This window comes from Ictidomys tridecemlineatus, chromosome 7 (genome assembly GCF_052094955.1).
Source record: "Ictidomys tridecemlineatus isolate mIctTri1 chromosome 7, mIctTri1.hap1, whole genome shotgun sequence".
Classification (NCBI taxonomy): Eukaryota; Metazoa; Chordata; class Mammalia; order Rodentia; family Sciuridae; genus Ictidomys; species Ictidomys tridecemlineatus.
The window spans coordinates 90,866,860-90,890,890 of NC_135483.1; the positions used below are offsets into that span (position 1 = coordinate 90,866,860).

The following is a 24,031-nucleotide window of genomic DNA, read 5'->3' on the forward strand; positions in this document are numbered from 1 at the left end:
TGTGTGTGTGTGTGTGTGCATGCGCTAGGGATTTAGGGATTAAACCCATGGGTATTTTACCACTGAACATTCCTAGTCCTTTTAAAAGAAAAACTTTTTTTGACAAGAGTCTCCCTAAATTGTTGAGGCTGGCCTCCAACTTGCAATCCTCTTGCCCCAGCCTCCCAAATTGCTGGGGATTTCATGTACACCCCACCAAGCCTGGCTCTTGTTTGAGATTCTTGTGTGGCTTTCATGGAAGATGCTTTATCACTGTGGCAATATTCACAACACCATGAAGGACTTATTTTCAGCCTGGCAGACAGTGGGTAGACAGAAATAGAAGCCCACAGTCCAAGAAAAAGAAGAGACCCAAGGGGTTCCTTGATTCTTCTTTTCCCGGATTTGTCAATATTAGAACATTCTTTTTCTTAAGACATCTCTATTTCTTATTAATATATATTTTTTTCCTTTTAAAAAGGAGGAAATGGTTGAATCAGTGTATTTTATCCTGAAAAATATGGCAGTGTTCAGAACATGGCAGGGGTGATGGGGTGGCTCTGGAAAGGCCATTCTCAGAGGAACGGCAATAGCAGGACGCATGAGGGTAAGGAGCTTCACCTTAAAGGTTCAGCTTCTTCCACTTGCTTCCAATCACCATCTACACGCCTCTCCAGCATGGGCTGGTTACCTTATTTTTAATTTGGCATTTCATCACTGTCATTTTTATATTTGGACAATTAAAACAGAGAGTGATGAGCAATGTTGCCTAGTGGGGGCCCAACTCCTGAAAGCCTACACTGGGTACAGAGCCGAGATGTAAGGGATGGGATGCTGAGTTCACGGCCACCGAAGGCAGCGATGATCTGATGATGTCTCCTGGAAACTTACAATTCTGCCTCCTTTCACTGGAGACTTCGGCTTAGGTACTGTGCCTTATGCGTTTGTTTTCTAAACCAGCAGATTAACCTTTCCCTATGATATGGGGGATTTAACATCCTAGTTTCCCTTCTTCAATCACTCTCTACCTCTGTTTTGGAATTGTGTTGTTAATATTTATGTCATCTCTCTAATGCCTTTTTTTGTGTGTGGAGCATCAGGAACAGATTAATGACTTGAAAAGATATTTGCCTGGATGCCTGAAGCAGCTAGCCTTCCTCTAACAGGTGCCTCTGCAGCGATGCCAAATGCATCCTGGAACACCCTTTACTCTCAGCACCACTACTTCAAGATGGATGCTCATGACCAGTGTGCATGGACCCACCCTGTAGTTTGGAGTTTGATGTAAACATGTCATATTTTAGAATATTTGCATCATACTTTTCTTGTATGTCCTTGATTCTTAGACAAAGTCTCTTGAGGCAAAAGGGGTGTGAGTTTTGAAATATCTAACAGAATATAAGTCACATTCAGGCATTTAAACCATAATGTCCCATTGTTCCACTTATGGAACACCTGAAAGACTTAAACTGAGCAAAATATACCACTTATGGTAATAATGAATTAAATATTTATGTTTTAGAGCTCTAGTCTTCGGAAAATAGAGTGATAATAGATATTAGTGATAATATTCATTATTATTAATGATATCATTAGCATTCATAAATTATATAATAAGCTATAGACTATGATTTCAAGCCTATTTTGATATACCCATGTCAATTTCATTGAGATATAGTACTGATGACTTGGGACTTAATGGGTTAATAAATGTTCGACTGAATGTCTTAGGTGCTCATGTTAATTGGATAGAATTTACAAGTATTTTCCCAGGATCAGCAGGTTTAAAGGGCTTATTCCCACTTGGAAGATCAGATGATAACATTACATGTAATGCAGTTCATACCTTCTTCCATCATCCAAAATGCATACTGACAGCCCTGACAACTTCTAATTTGAAAAGGGGAAAGAAATGGGCAAGAAACTTCCTAGAAGACCTGCTTGGCATTTTGATGTTTTCCTTGCTCTATCGCGCCAGGAAGCCTGCAGGGTTAAAGCAATAACAGACCCCCAGCTGGTTGCTATTGCTCAGGCAAACTAGTTATTAAAGAAAGGCAGATGAGCATTGCACTTTTCCATTACACCTCTGATGGTGCCTGTTCATCCAACAAGAACCCCATACCAAGCAAGGGCCACCATTTTAATAACAGCATCACCCTTCTTAATTGACCCAAACACTACCACTGAGAATACTTTTCCACGCAAACAGCCCTTCTTAATGGCAAAGGAGGAAAATCCGGGGAGGTCCCATCTGCCGAGTTTTTGTTATCCATTTTTTCAGATGTCTGCCATTCACAAAATGCTAGAACACAACAGCCCTCCCTGTCTTTCCTCAAGGCTGTAGCTTAAAAAAAAAAAAAAGTGCTTACTTTGTGGCTTCTTAACTGAGAAGAAAGATGGTTATTTCCACATAACTGAGAATAAATGTGATAGCCTGTGATTCATGATGACTTCATGATAGGAAAAAACATGATGCAAAAGGCAAAATGCTATCCTGGTCCAAACCAAGTTTTCAATTGTTTTTTTTTTTTTAACTTATGAAATTATATCCATAGGAAAGGAAAAGAACAGTCTATATTCCCTCAATTCCTTTCCTGTGAATATTTCACTGCCCAATGAGAAAATCATGTCTCCTGAAAAAAACATATAAATTGCAAGAATATTTTATGGACTATGGGTATTTCTCCCCTCCATGGTTTTTGAGATATTTCTTAGCATTTTCAGTTGAGTTTATGTCTGACTTCTACAGGACTTCCAATCTGATGTCACCTTAGAGATTCAAGTTAATAACATTAACTACACTGAAAGAGACTGAGTTCAGTTCAAATTCATTTACTTATTTAATTGGAAGCACACTTCAAAACATCTCTCTACCCAATAGCAACAGATAAGAAACACACAGAGAGATTTCCATCTGGTACTAAATGAAAAATTTTCAGAGTATTTTCTTAGGAAACTAGTTCAAACTACATGTCAGCATTTACTGCCATTGGTACAGCATTTATCTACCATTCTTGATGGTAGAATCAACTACCATTCATGCTACTAAATGTGATCTTTATTTAAATTTAGTCACATTGTAATATATGTGAAAGAAAACTTTTACAGATCATAAGCAAAAACTAGTATCAATGGCAATAGAAGATAGCAAAGTCACTTTTTTAAAAAAGCATTACTTGGGGCTGGGGATATAGCTCAGTGCTAGAACACTTGCCTAACATGCACAAGGCCCTGGGCTTCATCGCTAGCACTGAAAAAAAAAAAAAGGACTAAATTCAAAATAGTTACTTTTATCTGCTTAAGGCTGGTGTGCAGAGCTACTCTTACTTTGTTAAAAATACATGCAAGTGCTAAAAGAAGAGTCAGAGATAATAGCATCAAACTGCACCTCTTAGACTGAGAGAAAATTGAAAAAAACAATAAATCCCATATTCCATTTTTTTTGTTATTCAGTGTCATGTTTGTAGACCAGGTAAAATCATTTTGAATACTAAATCATGGTCCCAAACCTATGACCAGGGAAACACTTAAGATAGTCTATTAAATAATACACACTTTCACGGAGCAACCATGAACCTTGGTCACTCTAAGCACAGGCATATGTTAAAAAGTTCAAGACCTCAGCATCCTAGTTTTCCTCCTGAGAATGACAAGGATACTAATGAGGTAAAAGCAAAAAAATTAGTTTTTATCTCAAACTTAAGGACCACAAGAAATGGCATTATTCATATTTGATCAAAATCGCTATTTGAGTAAAACAGATGAGACGGGTGTAGTCACACTGAGAAGGAATTCTAGGTATCAGGGAGGGTACAAAGGAGGATGGACACTTGTTTTCTCTTTTCAGGACATCAATGAAAATAATTAATAGCAGTAGGAGAGAGAAAATCACTTCTGAAATTCACAGTCTGAATTTCAATTAGGAATGAGAAACACATTCCATGCAGTTCAAAAGATAATATTTAATCATCTTTTTCTACTGAAACCATGAAATCCTTGTTAGGGGTAAAAAAAAAAAAAAAAAAAAAAAAAGCACTAAAAACTTAAGTAAGAACAGTATGTAGCACTTACTGGTAATGAACCCAGGATGGTCCCAGGGTTTTCTTGAACTGAGCGAGTCCTACAATATCAATATAAATGAGCTCGACGATTCTGTCTCCTACAGTAGGGCAGCCGGATCGGTTCCCCACTACTTTCTTCATAATTCTGGAAAAGTACAGAAGAGAGAGAAGAAACTATTTATTTTGAGATATTAAACTTGGCAAATAACAAACCCAAAAGTCCTTAGTAGAAATGATGGCATGGCTCTTCCAAACCAGTGGCCTATTTCAATACTTCCCACCCCTCAAGGTCAACCCAGAGCTCCAATTCTGCCTCTTACAAAAGCAAATGGTGGTGTATAAACACAGCCTTTGAAATCAAGAAAGACATGGGTCTGACTACATCTCCTGTGTACATCAGCTATGAGAACTTAAACAAATTACTTAACCACTCTGAATCTTCCTTTCCTCACTTACCAGAAAAAAAAAAAAAAAAGAATTGAAAGAAGCTATTAGTACTTCTCTACCCTTCCTTTTTCTAAACACTTTCAGGGTTTAGCTACTATGGTACCAGTTATTTGCTATACAGTTTCATTCTGTTGTCTATTATTTTCTCCTAACCAGAATGCACTACAGAACCCACATCATGGCTCATACTTGTTCATTAAGGTTTTTTTCACTCACCTGCCCGCCCTTCCATCCTGCCATACAAAGCCACACCTGCACCAGGGAATGACTAAGTACTCAACTGGAAAACCAGCTTCCTGTGCAGGAATGAATATGCCATTTATTCAGAAAACAGTTGTCACTGCCCCTTTAATCCTGCTTACAGGAATCCTTCACCACTTTGTGAAAATCCTGCTTCAAAGGACGAGTCACACCTAGGCCTCTGCTCCTCAGCTCCCTGCCTCTCTAGGCTCCCTACTCCCTCTTCTGTGGATTTCTGATAAAGCCAAGGTTTGTATATTCAGTTTTGCATCCTAAGAGTTGGAAAGCATTTTTAGTAAAGGGCCACATAATAAATACTTTCATCTTTGCAGGACACTCATTCTTTGCCAAAATTATTCAATTATTCACTCTAGGAGACAAAACCACAAGAATACAGTTATCTCATACCAGACAAAGGCACCCAAAACATACAATGGAGAAAAGATAGTCTCTTCAACAAAAGGTGCTGGGAAAACTGGGAAATCTATATACTCCTCTCTCTTGCCCTGCACAAAATTCAACTCAAAGTGGATCAAAGACCTAAAAATGAGTCCAGAAACCCTGCACATTCTAGAAGAAAATGAAGGCCCAACACTCCATATTGGCTTGGGAACCGACTTCCTTAACAAGACTCCTAAAGCACAAGAAGTACAATGAAAAATCAATAAATGGGATCTTATCAAACTAAAATTCATCTTCATAGCAAAGGAAACGATCAAGAACATGAAGAGAGAGCCTACAGAATGGAAGAAAAATTTGCCACCTGTATCTCAGATAGACCATTAATCTCAGAATACATAAAGAACTCAAAAAAAAAAAAACCTTAACATCAAAGTTCACAAATAACCCAATCAATAAATGGGCAAAGGAACTGAACAGCCACTTCACAGAAGAGAAAACAGGATTGGTCAACAAATATATAAAAAAAAACATTGAACATCTCTAGCAATTAGAGAAATGCAAATTAAAACTACATGGAGCTGGGTGTGGCGCACACCTGGAATCTCAGCAGCTCGAAGGCTGAGGCAGGAAGATCTTGGGTTCAAAACCAGTCTCTGCAACATCGGGGCACTAAGCAACTCAGTGAGAACCTGTCTCTAAATAAAATAAAATTTAAAAAAGACTGGAGATATGGCTCACTGGTTGAGTGCCTCTGAATTCAATCCTGGATCCCACCCGACCCCGAAAAAAAAATACATTGAGATTTCTTATTATTCCATTCAGAATGGCAATTCTCAAGAAAACATGTAACAATAAATGTTGGTGAGGATGGGGGGATACACTCATGTATGTTGGTGGGACTGCAAACTGGTGCAACCACTCTGGAAAGCAATATGGAGATTCCTCAAAAAACTAGGAAGGAACCACCATTTGAACCAGATATCTCACTCCTCAGTATATATCCAAAGGATTTAAAATCAGCATACTACAGTAAAACAGCCACATCAATGTTCACAGCAGCTGAATTCACAATAGCTCATGGAACCAATGTAGATCTCTTCTACAGATGAATGGATAAAGAAAATGTGGTATACATACACAATGGAATACCACTCAGCCATTAAAACGAATGACTTTATGACATTTGCCACTAAATGGATGAATATGGAGACTTCATGTTAAGTGAAATAAGCTAAGGCAAAGTTTGAATGTTTTCATGTATATGTGGAAGCTAACCCACAATAAGGAGGGAGGGGGAAAAAATAGAAGTTCAGTGGATTAGACAAAGGGAAATGAAGAAAAAAGAGGCGGATAAGAAAAGGAAAGAGTGAAACAAATCTGAAATAACTTTCCTGTGTACATATATGAATACACCACAGTGAATTCCACCGTTGTGTACATCCTCAAGGATGGAGTCCTAATTAAAATAAGATTTATTCCATGCTTGTAGAATTAGATTAAAATCAATTCTACTGTCATGTATAAATAAGAAGAACCAATAAAAAATTATTCACTGTAATATGAAAGCAGCCAAATAATACATAATAGTGGTTATGTTTGGGCTCCCCTGAAATGTTACAAAACCAGGCAGAGGACTAGGCCAGCAGAGTCATGGTGGGCCACCCCCATCCCCACTATGATCATTTCTTTGAAACTGTACAATGCAATTACCTTGCTGTGTCCTACTCCCATGAGTTGATTAAATTAGCCTGGGAAGGGTCAGTGTCTGGGGGATTTTAAAGAGATCCCTGTTGTGGTTTAGATGTGAGGTGTCCCCCCCAGATCTCATGTGTAAGACAATGCAAGAAAAGCTTAGAGGTGAAATGATTGGGTGATGAGAGCTTGAACCTCATTAATGCATTAATCTTCTGATATGGATTAACTGGCTGGTAGGTGTAGGCAGGTAGGGTGTGGCTGGAGGAGGTGGGTCAATGGCTGTGCACTTAGGGTTTATATTTTGTGGTGAGGGCAGCTCTCTCTGCTTTCTGGTGTGAGGTCCTAGGATGCTCTCCTCTGCCACACCCTTCCGCCATGATGTTCTGCCTTACCTCTGACCCAAAGCAATGGAGTCAACTGTGACCCCCAAATCAACATTTCCTCCTCAAAATTTTTTCTTATCAGGTCTTTTGATCACAGTGGCAAAAATGCTGACTAAAGCATCCTCAAAACTTAAAATTATAAAACTAAAGATTGCCAGGTGATTCTAATATGCAGACAGACTTGGGTATTACTGTCCCAAGCAGGCTTCACAATTATCTTCTTAAATAAGACCCATCTAACCTTGACCCCAATGTGCATCAAGATCTCCACCTTGACCATCAAGGAAGTCTCTGCCTGAGAAACTCTTCATATGCCTTTCCTGAGCTCCCTGGGAAGCTCTTGCCTCTGGTACTTCCACAGGACTCCATTTGTCCAACCACCCAATCACTCACTTATTCACTCCTTCACTCATTCCTTCCATAGCTGCATCAGCACACCACTGTATGCCAGGGACCAAACGCTAAGGACACTGATTTATAACAGCCACAGTTTTCTGCATGCCCTGTGCTTACCTTCTAGCATCAACACTTCAATTAGCACTAATAGAATGGTAATTAGTGTAATTATTATTTGATGTATTAGTTGTAATTATCAAAAGACTGGCAGCTGCTTAACCACACACTGGTCATCTCTGTAGGCCCAGTACCAAAAAAACAGCCCACAGAAGGCACAGAATGAGAGGCTTTGAAGTGCAGGAACGCATCTACTTTATAGGTTGTGTACCCAACGTGTTTTAGAGCAAGCAGGAAGAAGGCAAGAGGAGGCAGCCTACCAAAGAAACAGGAGTGATGATGAAGGGTACAGAGGCGTCAGGTTTACACAGCTCTGAGAGGAGAACTGTGGGCAAGATCACTGGCTTTAAAGTCAGACAGCTACAGCCCCCAAAGCCCAGCTCTGTCATATGTTGACCCTGGCACCTAAGAACTCATTTTTGGTTTGAACCTCAGTTTCCTCATTTTATGCAGACAGCAACAACACCTACTTTCTGGTGTGAAGGACTAAAACCCATAGTGTGATTAGTCCTTGGAGCACAGTAAGTGGTCCACAGAGGTTGGCTATTAATAATTGTCATCAATATTATGGCTGTCGTAACTGTTGATGTGAATGTTGTAGTTAAACTTTTGTCACAGTACCAGGCATCTGGAAATAACTAACAAATGATAGCTGATACGATCTTATTGACATTGTTGCTTTTATCTCAATATATGCCACCAACCAGGTGTGGACTTTGAACCTAATATGAGTGACCTCCTTGGTATCAATGTCCTGTGCAATAGAGGGGGAATAGGGTGAAACATTCTTTGTTTTAACACCCTCCCAATCTCTAGAATGTTCACTGAAGGTGTTTCTTCTAGAACTACTTGACATAGCAACATGAAGCTTGGCTGCGGGGCAGGAAAGTCTCTAGAGGCAGTTACCCAAGAATGAAGGAGTCTGAATGTCCCTGAAAGGCCAGCTGTGTTAATCTAGAAGGGGTTGAGAGAGGATTGGAGCTAGATGCAAATTTCATTGAAAACAAAGACTCGGGGAAGAGTGAACAGACCGAGTTGAAAGTTGGCTAATTGAAAAAGAATTGGTTTGAGACTTTCAGGAAATTCATTTCATCCAAATTACATTATAAACAGGAACCTGCCTTGTTTTAAGATTTAGAAAGCTTGACACCGAGTAGGGAATGGTATGAATTTCAGCAAGAGACCAGGAATTAGGAAAGTCAATAATGTTTTCTGCTGCAGATGTTGGAACCACCTGTAATAGCAAAGAATAAGCTCCTTAGTTTGAATTTTCCAGCATTCATTTATGAAGCCTCAGGAGCCTACAGCTACAATGAAAACATATTATCCTTCTCACAGTGTATGTATTTAGCTCCTGAAAATAATCTTCTTATCTCCTGTTTAGTGAATTATCACTTTCATTTTCCTCCACAAGAAATTACACACTAATAGAGGGCTTTACAAGTTTACAATTTCTTTTTTGTATTCTGATTTTAAAATTGAAAAGTAATCTCCTTACTCCTTGAGCTCAGCCAGTGAGGCTGAAATCCGAATGTCATGGCCCAGTAAGTACAGAGATGTAATTAAATCACTCCACTGAACTAATTCACCGAGAGGGCCACCACTGAATGCCGTCTCCGCGATCTTAAATCCAGATTCCTTGGTCAGGAGTCCCAGGTGAACGAGGACCTGAAAAACAGAGGCACATACTGATTTGCACTGAACCAAGAAGAAAGTCCACAGAAACCACCACAAAGCCACTAACCAGTTCCAAAGACACGTCTCATGAGATCTCAGTGTGGAGTGTGCTATTTTTCTAGAAAGTACAAAGAAAGGAGGGAAATAATTTTTCATTGTTTTAGAAAAATTAAATCATTAAAATCAGAATTCAAGGAAAGTTACCCAGGACAAGAGAGTATCTTTTAACAATATTGGGCCTTCTCCCCATATCTGGGATATTTTTAACCTTTTACAGTGGAAAATGTTGAACATCCAGAAAAGCAGGCATGACAACACTGTCAACCCAATACGCTCACCACAAAGCCTCAAGATTATCAATTCAAGACAAATCTTAGTCTACACCTCTTTTCTTCTAATCCCTCTAAATTATCTTGAAGAAAATTCTGTCTGTAAATATTTCAGTATGTATCTCTAAATGAAACAAACCATTTAAACACACACACACACACACACACACACAGTTAAAACATCCCTGTGTTCCCAAACGAGCTAATAATTCCTTAATATCATCCAACATCCAGTTAATATTTATACTTTCTCAGCTGAACCTTTGTTAAGTGTGGTTGTGTGATTCAGAACCCAAAGTGCACATGCTATAGTTGACTCCTCGCCTCCCTATAATTCCTTAGTAATTTTTTTTTTTGATTGACAGAGAGGAGTGTTAACATTTACTTACCAAAGACTCTGTGTTGTATTTCCAACAGTCTCTTACATTCTGGATTTTACTCATTACAATCCCAAGGTATTGTAAAACAGGTTATTCTGTTCCTTGTATTTATGGTAAATGAGTAGTTAGATCATCAGTTCTGATGAAATTCAGGTTCAATTTATTATTATTGGCAATGAGTTCACATGTGTCACTGTGTACTTCCATTGGTGGGAACCACGTCTCAGTCTGTTTTGGGATTTCAGTAGCTATGGATAATTAGTAACTAGACCATTAATCAATTTGGGCTGTAAAATAGTGATACTATGTAATTTCTTCATTAGCTAGAATATTTCTATAAAGACCAACTACTTCCTATTGGTCACCGTGAAGTACAGCTTGCTTAGAGCCTGGTAAATACTTGATTTTTGCCCTTTATTTATCTGTTTTTAAAAGAACAAGTATGTTAAATTTAGCCAACTCTTAATACTGATCCATGGGGTTTCAGTTTCAAAATATTATAAAATCATGGATGTAAGCATATTTAATTTGTTTCAAAAAATTCTGGTTATTATCCTACTACCAAACTGTCCCATGTTGGCCAGTGAGAGCCTATTCAAAGTAGCTTCTCTGCTCTTGAATATGATAAAATGTTCTAAGCTCAATTTCTGTCTCAGAACTTAATAAGTAATTTTTTCCAAGAACCTCTTATACCACCTAGTGAAAATAGCATTTAGAGATCAAAGTCTAGGGCTTAAGAGACTCTAGTTAATCACCATTTGGAGGACTTTTCAGCAGCTCTAACTAGGAAATGTATTTTTCTAAGATAAAACAAATCATGAGTTCTTATTGATATTTCCAAATCTAACACAGGATTGTAATATTTTTACATAACATTATTCATCTTACACATTATTTCCTATCTCCCACAATGAAAGCTCACCTGTCAAAGATACCAACATAGTCATCTGCAGTATTCCAACATTCACAATGGATTCAAAATGAGAATATCAATACTTCCAAACACCATATAATTTGCAAAAATTGTTTAAAAATATTTTTGTGGTTCTTTTTGGCCTCTGGGATATTCCATTAAGTATGTTCAAGTTATTGTGTCATAAAGGCATCAAGAATCATCTTTCCCTCTGTGTGCTTGTATCAAAACTGATTGGATATAATGTCAGTTGATTATTTTCTTTATGATTTGTTAGGTATGGTTTCTTTCGTAATTATATTTTCACACTTAAATGGCTCCAGTGTCAAAACTACAAAGTAAGATATATTCTCAGAGAAGTCTACTTTCTATTCCTGTTGCTGTCAGAAGTCCCCCTTTCAGCCACTTTTCCCTCATTGTGGTAAAATATGCAGGACATCAAATTCACCGTTTAGTATACACCGTTGAGCAGCATTAAGAACATTCACATTATTATGCAATCACTGCCCCATCTACCTATTATAGTTTTAGTATTATATAGTTTATTTTCCAATTTGTAAACTATGAACAATAAACATGTATTGCACATGTGCGTATGTATAGATCTACATGTATATTTGAAAAACTCCCTCTCTCTTTAAAAAAAAATAATGCATGTCATTCTCCTCTTTTTTTCTCTATCCAACAAGAGTATGTCCTGGAGATTTCTCCGTAGGACTACATAAGCAGCAATGTATGAGTGTACCCTTTTCCCCACATTCTTGCCAATGTTTATTGATACCTATATTCTTGATAAATTGCCATTCTGACAATCAGTGTGGTTTCAATTTGCATTTCTCTAATTGCTAGAGATGTTGAACATTTTTTCATGTATTTATTGACCATTTTTATTTCTTTTGAAAAGTGTCAGTTCAGTTCCTTTGTCCATTTATCGATTGGGTTATTTGGGGTTTTTTGGTGGTAAGCTTTTTGTGGGGAAAAGGATACACTTGGATATTGCTGCTAGAACTGAAAATTGTTGCAGCTGCTCTAAAAAGCAGTGTAGAGATTCCTCAAAAAACGAGGAATGAACCCACCATTTGACTCAGTTATCACCTCTCAGTATATATATCCAAAGGTTTGTAAAAATCAGCCTACTACAGTGATGTAGCCATATCATTATTTACTGCAGCTCAATTCATGACAGGTAAACTGTGGAGCCAACTTGAGCCCTTCAACAGATGAATGGATGAAGAAAATATGGTACATTTATATATATGGAATATTACTCAGCCATAAAGAAGAATGTCTTTATGACATTTGCCAGTAAATGAATGGATCTGGAGACTCTCATGCTAAGTGAAATAAGCCAATTCCCCCTGAAAAAAAGTTGAATGTTCTGATATGTGGATTCTAACACACAACAAGAGAGGGGAGGGGAAAAGTAGTTGTTCAATTGTTTAGACAAAGGGGAATAAAGGGAAGGGAAGGGGTGGAAATAAGAAAGATAGTGGAATTGAATCTGAAATAGGAAGTTTATGTACATACATTTGCATGTACGTACCACAGTGAATCTCCACATCATGTACATCCACAAGGCTAGGATTCTAATTAGAATAAAATATACTTGATATTTGTATAAATATGTCAAAATTGACTTCTACTGTCATGTGTACCTAAAAAGAATAAAACAAACAAAAAACCAAAACAACAAAACAAGCATTCTGTACTTCTTTTTCTAGCACACCTGCAGCATCTGACTACATGTTCTTCCATACACACCTGTCTGGTGCCAGAATGCTTGAAGTTGCCATCCTAATGGATTCAAACAAAACTGACCCCATCAAACTGTGACTTGGGGGCTTACAAAGTGTATCTATATTTCCTTTTTCAAAGATACCCAATTAGTCAAGTTAGGAATACTAAACTCATTTTGAAGTTCTTTTTAGATGTAGGAACAGACCATTCACACTTTGCTCAGTTCTGAACTCAGGACAGTTAATCCAAAGTCGTCTTACTTAATCTATAACCAATAAGGAACAAGAGCTTCTAAGCCCAGGGGCATTCTAGGTTCCCAAGCATCTCAGGGACATAGCTCTATCTCTCAGGAACATATGCAGAAGTGCCAAACCAAACAGCATAGCAGTGGAACTCACCAGTTGCCCAGACAACAAAAATGAGAAGTGGCCATGATGATGTAATACTAAGTTCTCAAAGGTTGGACTCAGATAAAGAAATGGGAAAATTTCCTCTTATCCTGAGAGAGTCAATAGGTGGTTCAAAGGAAAATCTGGCAAGCAGATATTTTGCTTACCTTCATCCAAGAATTTTGTGCTAGTCCTTGGTAAATGAGAGTATTACGGGAAAGAAACCCCCCCAAAAGGACTATAAAACAGGCAGAGCTGATCCACCCTGAGGGAAGATCATTTGAGACATGACATTTCTCTTAGTCTTGTTTCTAAGCAAAACCAAGTTGTAAAAGAAAACTGGCATCTAACTGAAGTGAATTCAGAAGAAACTCACTTTCTTCCGTTTTCTCTTTTCAAGATTCTGCTTTTCTGCCAGGGACTTGATTGCTTGAATCCACGCATCAGCCATTCGCCGGATCCTGAGTCTCATCCACCGGAATTCTTCATGCTTTTTCATCATGTTGTAGAGAATATTAAAATCCGTACGAATTTCTGCCTAGAAATGGAAATTTAATAAAATGAATAGAAGATAAAAAGTCAGAAGGCATAATGGTTTTCGTGATGTGACACTGAAAACTTGAAAGAGATAGTCAATTAAATCCAGGGCTTCAAAAGTGAGTCTTGTCTTGCTGAACAGCTTTTTAGTGGTAGGTCCCCAGCACTGCAAATTGAAGCGAAGGCCCCTGACTGCTGATCTGTTATAAGGGACATCATTAAAAAATTAGAAAAGTGGCACTGTGGCTGCAAAGCCCTGGGCTATGTTAAAAATGCACTTTTTACAATGAATATCTGTGATTGCCTTGAAATCCTCTGTGCTGAAATTTATTGTGCCACCTGGCTCTGTTACAAGGCAGCAGACTTGTGGGAAAACTGAAGTCAGCCTTGCACAGGCTACTCAACATCCTGTTGGCTGCCAGAGAGACTCCTTCTGTCCACACAGTTAAATGGCCGAATAAATGCTCATCTTTTAGTCCATCCCAGTTCAAACCAATAAAAATTTATTATTTTCTAGGGAATTTAAAAGCCTAGGATATTGGTTTTTATCCCCTACCACAGCTGAAATTCAGACTAGAAAAACTTAAACCCAGGAAGAGTATTTTCCTTTCTATTCTACATAATATGGTTGGATAAAACTCATGCGTGAAACGACAGAGAAACATGATGATACCAGTATTTATTTCACAGGAAACCTCAAACTTGCTGAATCCATCTCTCAGTAGTTGCCAGAGTTCATTGTAAACACTCATCTCCTTCCTTGACAATATCCCAAGGCCCCCACTGTCTACAGAAAGGATCAACAAACTCTGGCCCTAGGGCCAGTGCTCTTCACTGCCTGTTTCTAGTGCATAAAGCCACACCACGTGATTAATATACTGTCAAATGACTACTCTGTGCTAAAATGGCAAAGCTGTACATGGCTTGCAAATATAAAAATATTTACTATCTGGTCTCATGTTAGTAAAAGTTTGCTGATCCCTGGCCTAAATAATAAAGGCGTGAGCTTTCAAGGGGGTAACACTGTTCGTGATCCCCTTCCTACCTTTCAAATCTCATCTTCAACCCGGCTCATATAAACTCTTATGTTCTACAATAACGAGTGCTCACTTCCACATATCAGAGACATCATTTTCTCCCTGACCTCATAGAAACACATCATTTTAAATTTAGCTCAATGTCATCTTCTCTATGCAATCCACCTCAACCCCTGCAGGCTGACTTGCCTCCACCTCATAAATGTCCATCGGCCTGCATTAAAGCACAGTGACAGACATGGTAATTATTTACAACCATCCCCCTCATTAGATCATCTAGGGCCTCCACATCTGGCACCTGATCTCATCCAAATCACTAGTCCATCACTTAGGGACCCTCGGAGAATTGCTTAATAAGTAAATCTATGCTAACTGGTTGACTTATTTGGTCACCCAGACTCCCACAGAACAGTGACAGAAGTTCGTCTGTTGAACACTATTTCAGATTACAGCTGGCATTTCTAAAAGACTCCACATCTATCAATTAGCATCTGACCTAAATGCACTCGTCTAGGAAGAGTTTTCCAAAATCATTTACCAATGAATTATGATCAGCTTCTTCGTAGGGATTTTTTGCTCTCCAAGGTAAATGAGGACACCAATTTTCAACCTGAAAAACATAAATCATCCACAGTAAGTATGCTGGTTCATCTTCAAATGGATAACCATAGGCACAAAGCACTCAGAACAGTTCCTGGCACACAGTGAAAACTGTAGCAATGGGAGGTATTATTAGCCAGCTCCCAGGATTTTAGCTAGCTGTAGCACCACATATGCAGGAATAATGAGCAAAGGTCAGAAGGAGCATGTGATGACCGTTTATATGGGTCTCTCCTAGTACTCTACTGGAACTGATTCCTCACATTTCTGTATGGTGGGGTCTTATAAGGAAAAGGCTGAAAGACTCAAGCAATGCTGCTAGGAAATGTGAATGTAAAAACACCTCCGTGACCATTTAAGCAAATGGACAGGAATGATCTGGTGTTTGCTGTGGCAGGTACACAAAGGACATAGGATGGCATCTGAGTCACAGAACTCACTCCTTCATGGGAGAATTAGATAGTTTACTATCTAATTCAGCAACTGATAGTTTAAGGCAAATTGGTGAGGGCTTTCTCTCATTTTCTGGCTGTTCGCATCACACTGTCTCAAGAAATTACGTAAGGAAGAGAAGGAAGGAAAAATGGAGAGGTGGGAGGAGAATTCTTGGTGATCTTAATGAGAGTCCATCTGGAAGATGGACTGTTTTTCTCAATGTACAAGAGTTTAGAGTTGTGGAGAGGAGGAAAACAGAAAGTAAAAAAGTGCCAGATCTTATAGGATCACTTCAATAAAGGTTTCCAAAGAAAATTCTGCAAAAATTCATCATTTCTAGTAAAGGAGAGAAATGATTGAGTAATGTTGATGTCTGGCCTCTGCCTAAAACAGATATAAAATTTCAAGATAATATTATTACCCATTTGCTAATAAATAATGACATTGGAATAATTTTTTTTAATGATACGTGGACCTACAAAATTTAACAGTGAGAAATATCCTTGGAGAGGACACTGAGCTGCAGGACTGTGGTGGGGGTGGGAGGGTGGGGACTGGAGCCTCCTGGGTCAGCAGAGCAGTCAAACGAGACACTTTGCCCCGTAGGTCTGGGTGAGTTTTCAAAGAAACATGTCAGTTTCACTAATCTAGAAGTTACTCCTAATGCAAGGTGATTTTTACTATGACCAAAAATAATTGGCCTGATTTGCATAAAGCCACCTGCCACTGCAAATGATCTGAAAGCAGTGAGCCGAGGGCAGCAAGGCTCAGGGGAGGGCGGAACCCCTAGAAAGGCAAAGAGCAATGTTCTCTTTTTTTTTTCTTATGGGGTAAAATTAGACTTTATACTTGTGAGTGACCTCAGAGACTCAAAAACACTACCCATCAGAAAAGCTGAAATTAGTTTTACTCATTAAAAGAAAAAAAGAAAGAAAATACTAACTTGCCTTGGAGGCTCATGATCTAATTACTAGGACCTTTCAGCAATATGACTATGAAAGGCAATCTGTGGACTCCACAAATGAGAAAAAAAAAAAAAAGGAAAAATGGCAGAAAAGAGGTTGCGAGAGATGAAGCCAAGCTGGTCCCAGCAGCATTACACACATCTGTACCTCTTATTCTCAGGTTGGGCTGAAATATTTAGCTCCAATTAAATTTTTGTAAATGGACTCAATAAAACATCCCTATAAAGCATATTTATAATAGGAAGGCTTCAGATAGATTGCAGAGCCGACTATGAGACCTTCAACCACACACAAACAACAAGCAAGCAGGGTCAGATTTGAAATAAGCCTCACAACTGAATAAATAACCAGGTTTATAAAGCAATCTGCCAGGATAAAAGATTTCCCCTTAAAGAGCATGATGGAGAAAGATAAAAACAAGACTATGAATAAAGGAAATCAACTAAAAGGAGACACATTAGTGGGACCCATATTGGTAAAGTAGAATACACTCCCTCCTCTGTCCTGAGAATATTCCAAGATTTGCTCTGATGAAAATACATTCCAAGGTGATCTAAAATATGTCTTTCCTAAGGAACCCTGGAGACTGTAATTCCTCTTTGAAGAGGAACATTTATCATAGTTTTTCTTACTCTAAATCACTGCATACTACTTTGCAAGGCTCCAAGGGCATTCCTACAAATACGGAAAATAGAGTCAGTTCGACAGAGCTTTTAGGGAGAAATGTCACTATTACACATGTGCTCACTTAGAATGGTGGAAAAATCGATCCTCAACATCCCAGCACAGAATGGAGGGTGAGTTTTTAAGGCTGCTTTTGTGCACAGTGATAGGATAACTGGTTAATGAAATAATTAAATTATACGTAAACCAATTACCCCACAGGGAGAGGGGGAAAATAAAACAGCATCTTTCTTTCTTTCTAAAACCTCAAGAGGATTGATTACCAGGATTGGAAGAAAGCCAACACTGGCAGCAACTCCAAGTGCTGAAGCAAACAGCCCTCCAATGAACAACATTTTCCTAAATAAGAACACCACTAAGAACATTCAGGGAAAATCTTGCTCTCGGCTAATAACTCAAACTCTTGATACCTAACTTTGTTTTCTGTCTGATCTGCCCAGGATCCTACAAGGAGCTTAAGCCATCAGCATAATATCCTTCAACAAAGGTAGACCCCAGGAGACCCCCTGGATGCAGCCTTGTTTTAGATCATCCTGAAGAGCTCCTCTCCTGGCTCACAGGACTCCAGTGTCCTACACCTGGGTATGGCCACCTTCCACGGACTGCCTGGACCACACTTTTTCAGCTGTGGCTCTGTGTAGTTGCCCTCAGTGTAGGGCTTCCACCCATCTTTTTCCAACTCTTAATAGTCTGAGTAAGCCCTGCCTGAAGCCCTCTACCAGGGAAGGGACTCGAAATCTTTAATAGTATCCTGTAATTTACCCAAGTCAATTCAAAACCAGAAAACCATCTGAATTCACAGTAACACGCATTCAGCAATCAATACAGGAGCAGAACCATTACTGTAATAACCTTCGATTTGAAGACAAAACTCCTCGGACATGAGCTAATCTTTTTTAAGCATTCATCTTAGGACACAAAATGAGGAGCAGCAAAAGCAAAGACAAGCCAGGCTAGAACTTTGGAACATTGATGCATATTCCAGCGAGGGCCCTGTCAATCACTTTTCTCTGAGCGAGGAGATATAAAATAAGACAATTTGGTTTTTGACATTCTTACTCCTGGTGATTTAGCCTTCTTTGAACTAAGAAGGTTTTGAAGCTTAATCATGAGGATTGTGAATCAAAGAGTTCTCCAAGTCCCTAAAAAAATTCTAACTAGGTCAGGATTATTTTCAAGGTCTACAGGATGGACAATTCATTATGTTTAAAAGAAACTGCTGGTAGATACACATATAGCTCACGTTAGAGTTTAAAGGGAAATGAAGAAGTAATAAAGTTGTTGTAAAAATGAAAAATGAATAGATGACTCCAGAGGTCTATATGCAGGTTGGTACACATATATAGCATATGCTATAGTTATATTCTTAAAACAAAACAAAAAACAATTGTCTATGTTGTAGCCACTTCTTTTGCTATTAACGTAAAGTGTTTTGTTTTAGTGGATCACTGACATACAGGATTTCATGCTATATTTTTTAGATGGAAAGTATAATCAGAACTAAGTGGAAAAAATGTGCAAGAGAAACCAGATTATCTTGGATAATTGTGTTATGGGTGCTTTTAATTTTTCTGTTAATCTGCATATTGTGATTTTTTATAACAAACATTAATGAATAGAATATACATGACATTATTACATAAATATATAATCATTTACTTTAGGCTGAGAATATGTCAACCTCCAGTGAAAAATATAAACACAAAAACTGGTGTGCACAACATCATTTGATACATGGAGGACCCTATGATGTAATACTGTCACTATGCTACATGTGGGGGGAGAGGAGGGATCAAGGCACATGGGAAGTTGCCAAGGTAACTCTGTGTGTGTGTGGCAGGACTGGATGACAACTTAACCTTAAGGCCAAGGTTAGTGAGAGGCAAGAGAGGGGCTCAACGGGGAAGGAGTACAGAATCCAGAATTAGTCAAAATGGATTACATGTGCAACTCTGCAAAGAACTAGGCATGTAACAAACCATTTGCCTTTTGTGCTTTCTTGTCTACAAAGTGAAAGAACTTGATAATCTGACCAGTGTCTCATTCTATTATCCGCTAAGATCAGAAAGGAAGCCAGGCAGGGTGGTGCACACCTGTAATCCCAATGGCTGCGGAGGCTGAGGCAGGAGGATTGCAAGTTCAAAGCTAGCCTCAGCAAAGGTGACTTTGTGAGACCCTATCTCTAAATAAAATACAAAATAGGGTGAGGATGTGGCTCAGTGGCTGAGTGTGCCTAAGTTCAATCCTCAGTAGCCCCACGCCCAACAAGAGAAAGAACAATCAGAAATTCTGAGAATTTCATACCATCCTCTTACACCAGTTATATTCAAATAAGTAAAACTGTCATTTATGCACACACAAGTAATTTGTTATACTAATGACACAGTAAATGAAGTTACTTATTAATGACTATGCTACAAAAATCTAAAAAGACTTCTCCCTACCACACACTGCTGGTTGTTCACTCTACCTTCTAATTTTTCAAAAGGGAAATGCAGCAGCACAAGACTCCTGCACCTGGTGAGTGGCTCAGCTATCTAGACATCTCTGCACTAAACACCTGCGTTCATTAATATGTTGTCCCAGCAGCTTGCTGAGTGGTTATGCAAAGGAGACAGTGTGCTAGACAAAGGAGAGGAAAATGCTAGAAAGCAGCAGGAAACAGGTGTATGGATCAACCCTCAACATACATCACCTTACTTGGGTGTTCAAATAATTTTGAGGGAAAGAAAGAGCATCATGCAGATGAAGATAGCAAGAAAGAGACTAGACATGGCAAGGGCCAAAATAACACCTGTCCCTCTCACACCAGAACCATGCTTGCTAAGCACACAAATAGAAGATGGTTCCTATAGCCCCCAAAGCATAGTCTAGGCTCCATGTTAAGACAGTATGGTTTAAATCTTCTATATAATATCCTTTAAAAAAAAATCATCTAGTGTGCTCCTACTACATAGCATTACTAAGGTCAATGAAAGCAATCATGGTTCCCTGCATTTAACTATTGTTTTAGTGTCTGTTCTGTGCAGCAAAAGCAACTGTATTAAAGACAACACTGGATCACACTCTTACATAATTGAATACTCTGATGGCTTCCCATCACACTCAGAACACAACCCAGAATTAATACAACGATTCTGTAGAATCTGACCTTCACCCCTAGAGCATCAGCCTCATTGACTCTGCTCTGCACAAATGGAACTCCTTGCAAGTCCAAAAACATACCAAGCCCTTCCCACCTAGTCAAGATTGCCAGATTAGGGAAAAGCAAACAAGGAAATCTGGTTAAATGTAAATCTCAGATGAGCATTTAATTCTGGTATATATCCCATATGTTAAAAAAACCAATGGTTGTTTACCTAAACTAACTGAATGCAAATGACACTGGGTACCCTGAATTTTTACCTGGTAACCCCATACTTCAGGCCACCTGCATTTGCTGTTTCTCCTACCCAAAACATGCTTCTTTCCAGAGTGTTCCATGCCTTCCTTCCTCCATCTCCTCCATACACTTCTCAGAGAAGTCTTCCTTGACTTTTACTTACCTGTTTACTCCAAAGGCTCACCCTATTTTTTCTCAGAGGACTTACCACTTGGGTAATTTGCATTAATTTACTATTGTTGTTTGCTGCCCCCTGAGTGTGAGCTTCTGAGGGCAGGAACTTCATCTGACTACTCATCACATCCCCATCCCAACAGTGCCCAGCACAGAGAGTACTCCATCAACATCCACTGAGTAAGGAATGAACAAAGAGATGATGTGTGCAGTAAAGATGCTCATGGTAACATCCTCTTTTCACTTAGGTGCACTTGACCACTTTAATTTTATTAGACCCTGTCAACACCACAGTAAGGCAAGGGGGTTTTCATTTTGACCTCTGTAAGGAGAATCGAGACTAAAAACTCAAGCAAAAGTGTGAAGCCATGTAGCTAGATGGTAGGATCCAGACAGGCAATCACCTTGTGTGTTCTTCCATGTTAATCCCTCCTTATCTATAAGAGATGTGTTCCAAGACCTTCCATGGATAGTACCAAACTCCACATATGCTGTGTTTTCCAATATGTACATACCTCTGAGAGAGCTCAATTTATAAATAAAACATAGTAAAAGGTGAACAATACTAATAATAAAGTAGGAAAATTAAAACTATGCTATAATAAAAGTTATTTGAAACTGATGAACTGGCCAGGCATGGTGGTGCATGCTTGTAATCCCAGTGTTTCTGGAGGCTGAGGCAGGAGAATCTCAAGTTCAGAGTCGGCCTCATCAGTTTAGTAAGGCCTTAAGTAACTTAGTGAGACCCCATATCAAAATAAAAAATATAAAGGGCTGGGGATAAAGCACCCCTGGGTTCAATCCCCAGTACTAAAACAACAACAACAAAAATCCAAAAAGCAAAAAACCTGATAAACTGTTTTTCTTTTTTTTTTCCTGGAATTTTCCATTTAATACTTTAAGTCTACACTTAACTCTGGGTAACTGAGACTGCATGAAGCAAGACTGAAGGGGAGGGGGAACTTTTATAATACTGTACTGTTGCCCCTTCTCAGGAATATTATAAACACAAAGCGCAGAACTGGCTACATGTAGGAGAGAGTCAAGGGCTGCAGTGACCCCAGAGAGATCTGCTCAGGATGCAAGAAAGGAGCAGAACCCAAAGAGAAGCTACAGTAAGTCTTCAATGTGCCACAAAACCAGTGGGATTCTAATGAGATGATGACACAGAGTTCCCAGCATCCATCCCAAATCACGGTAGGAGAAAAGTCAATTTTCCTTCACACAGGAGGGGTGGCAAATGAATTCCTCTGTAGCCAATCACACAAGTTACACATGCTGACACACTTCTTAGACCACCTCATGCTAGGCACACTTCTCTGGGCACACTGGCAGACCTGGCCCTGTCTGGTCTGCATCCACAAGAGCACATCGACAGCAAGGATCACCCAAGTTTAGGAGGCGGTCACCTTCTGGAGACCAAGGATGTAGTGCTTTGGTGTTCAGTGAGCAATTTTGCCTGCCGTGCAGAGGTAGACAAACAATGTTGAGTGATAATGAGAAAAGACTGGCAAGAAAGCTGTGGCTTCTAATTGGTTCATTCCATTTTAATAGTCTAATTTGATCCCTCACAATCTCTCATAGATATATTAGAGAGCATTATAGTAAACTTGTTAATACTTGCTCTAAATGTCCCTGCTTCACATTTCAACCCGAATGTCTTAGCAGATTTTAATGTCACAAATTTTACAGTGACTTTTTTTTCCAAGATAAGAAGGTTATAGCTGAAAGAAATTACCCACTCAGAATAATAACAACAGGCTATTGCCAATTTTTTTAAAATATGCTTTGGATATGATCACTCATTCAATAAGCATATGTCCAGCATCACTCTACAGAAGACAAAACAGAGATCTCTTAGGAGATTACTGTCCTTGTACTTGAAATTAATCTTGGAGGTTGATGATCCTTGGGGCCTTTGCACTTGCCATCTCTACTTCCTGTTAAAATACCTGTCAGATGTCTGCACTTGTTTCTCCCTCACTTCCTTCAAACACCATTTCCTCCCCTTCTTAGTAGGCCCTTATCTGAGCACTGTCCAAAATGACCCCATCAGTTCTCATGAGTATATCTGGTATGTTTTGTTTTATTTTTCTCTATGGCACTTACAGTCTGAGAGATTATATTCTTTATGTTACTATCTCCTTTCATAAAGCATAATCTTAATGAGGAATGTTCATCATTAATTTCCTAGGACCCAGAAAAACCCAAGGGCAGAGAGTGCCCCTAGTGGCCTGACTGTGCATTACTTCCCACAAAGATGAACAAGGGTCCTTAAGAAATGACTGATTCCCAGGTCTGGCATCAACTGTGTAAGATGAACATACAAGACCTTATTTAAAAATACCAGGGTCATGCCAAAAGGATATAGAAGGCAATATGAATATGTTCCCACTGGCCAGTGCAGGAACAATTGACAATCAGCAAGAAAATAATTGCAATGGATCAAATTTAGCAGATATGTTTCTTCAATTATTTTTTAATGAGAACACAACAAAAGCATATTAACAATCAAAAGAACCAAAAGTTCAAAAAGTGCTGGTCACCAGTGGAAGATGCTAGTATAACAACTTAGAAATAAAGATTTTTTGCTGGGCATGGTAGTGCACACTTGTAATCCCAGTGGCTCAGGAAGCTGAGGCAGGAGGATTACAAGTTCAAAGCCAGCCTCAGCAAATTAGTGAGGCCCTATCTCAAAAAACAAACAACAACAAAAAAAAAAACATTACAGCCGTCTGGGGATATGGCTCAGTGGTTTTGAGTCCCCAGGTTCAATCCCTGGTACCTTTCCACCCAAAACAGTTTCTATATGAACAGTTTCTCAGAATTACCAAATAAGAGATGAGAAATCACATCACAGAAGTATTTCTAATGTATGAAGAAGGAACCCCAAGGCTGGGGGTGTAGGTCAGTGATACACAACTTGGCTACCATATCCTGAGAGTCTCTTTTAAAAACACATATTGAAATATTTACAGATGATAGGATGTTTGTGATCTGTTTCAAAAAAATGGAGCAGGGGGAGGGTATAAATGAACTCAGACTGGCCATGAGCTGCCAACTGAAAGGACT

At 38.9% G+C, this 24,031-nt stretch overlaps 1 protein-coding gene across 7 annotated transcripts in view; it reads right to left on the reverse strand.

Moving 5' to 3' along the window:
• Nucleotides 1–24,031, reverse strand: part of Mgat5 (alpha-1,6-mannosylglycoprotein 6-beta-N-acetylglucosaminyltransferase) — a 328,673-nt gene that overhangs the window by 111,542 nt on the left and 193,100 nt on the right. For all 7 annotated transcript variants that reach the window (XM_005315937.5, XM_078017215.1, XM_078017214.1 and 4 more), the window contains 4 exons: nt 15,258–15,329; nt 13,522–13,683; nt 9,219–9,388; nt 4,051–4,185 (listed from right to left, as the gene is read on the reverse strand). In XM_005315937.5, coding sequence (XP_005315994.1) covers nt 4,051–4,185; nt 9,219–9,388; nt 13,522–13,683; nt 15,258–15,329 — 539 coding nt within the window. The remainder of the gene's footprint in view (nt 1–4,050; nt 4,186–9,218; nt 9,389–13,521; nt 13,684–15,257; nt 15,330–24,031) is intronic.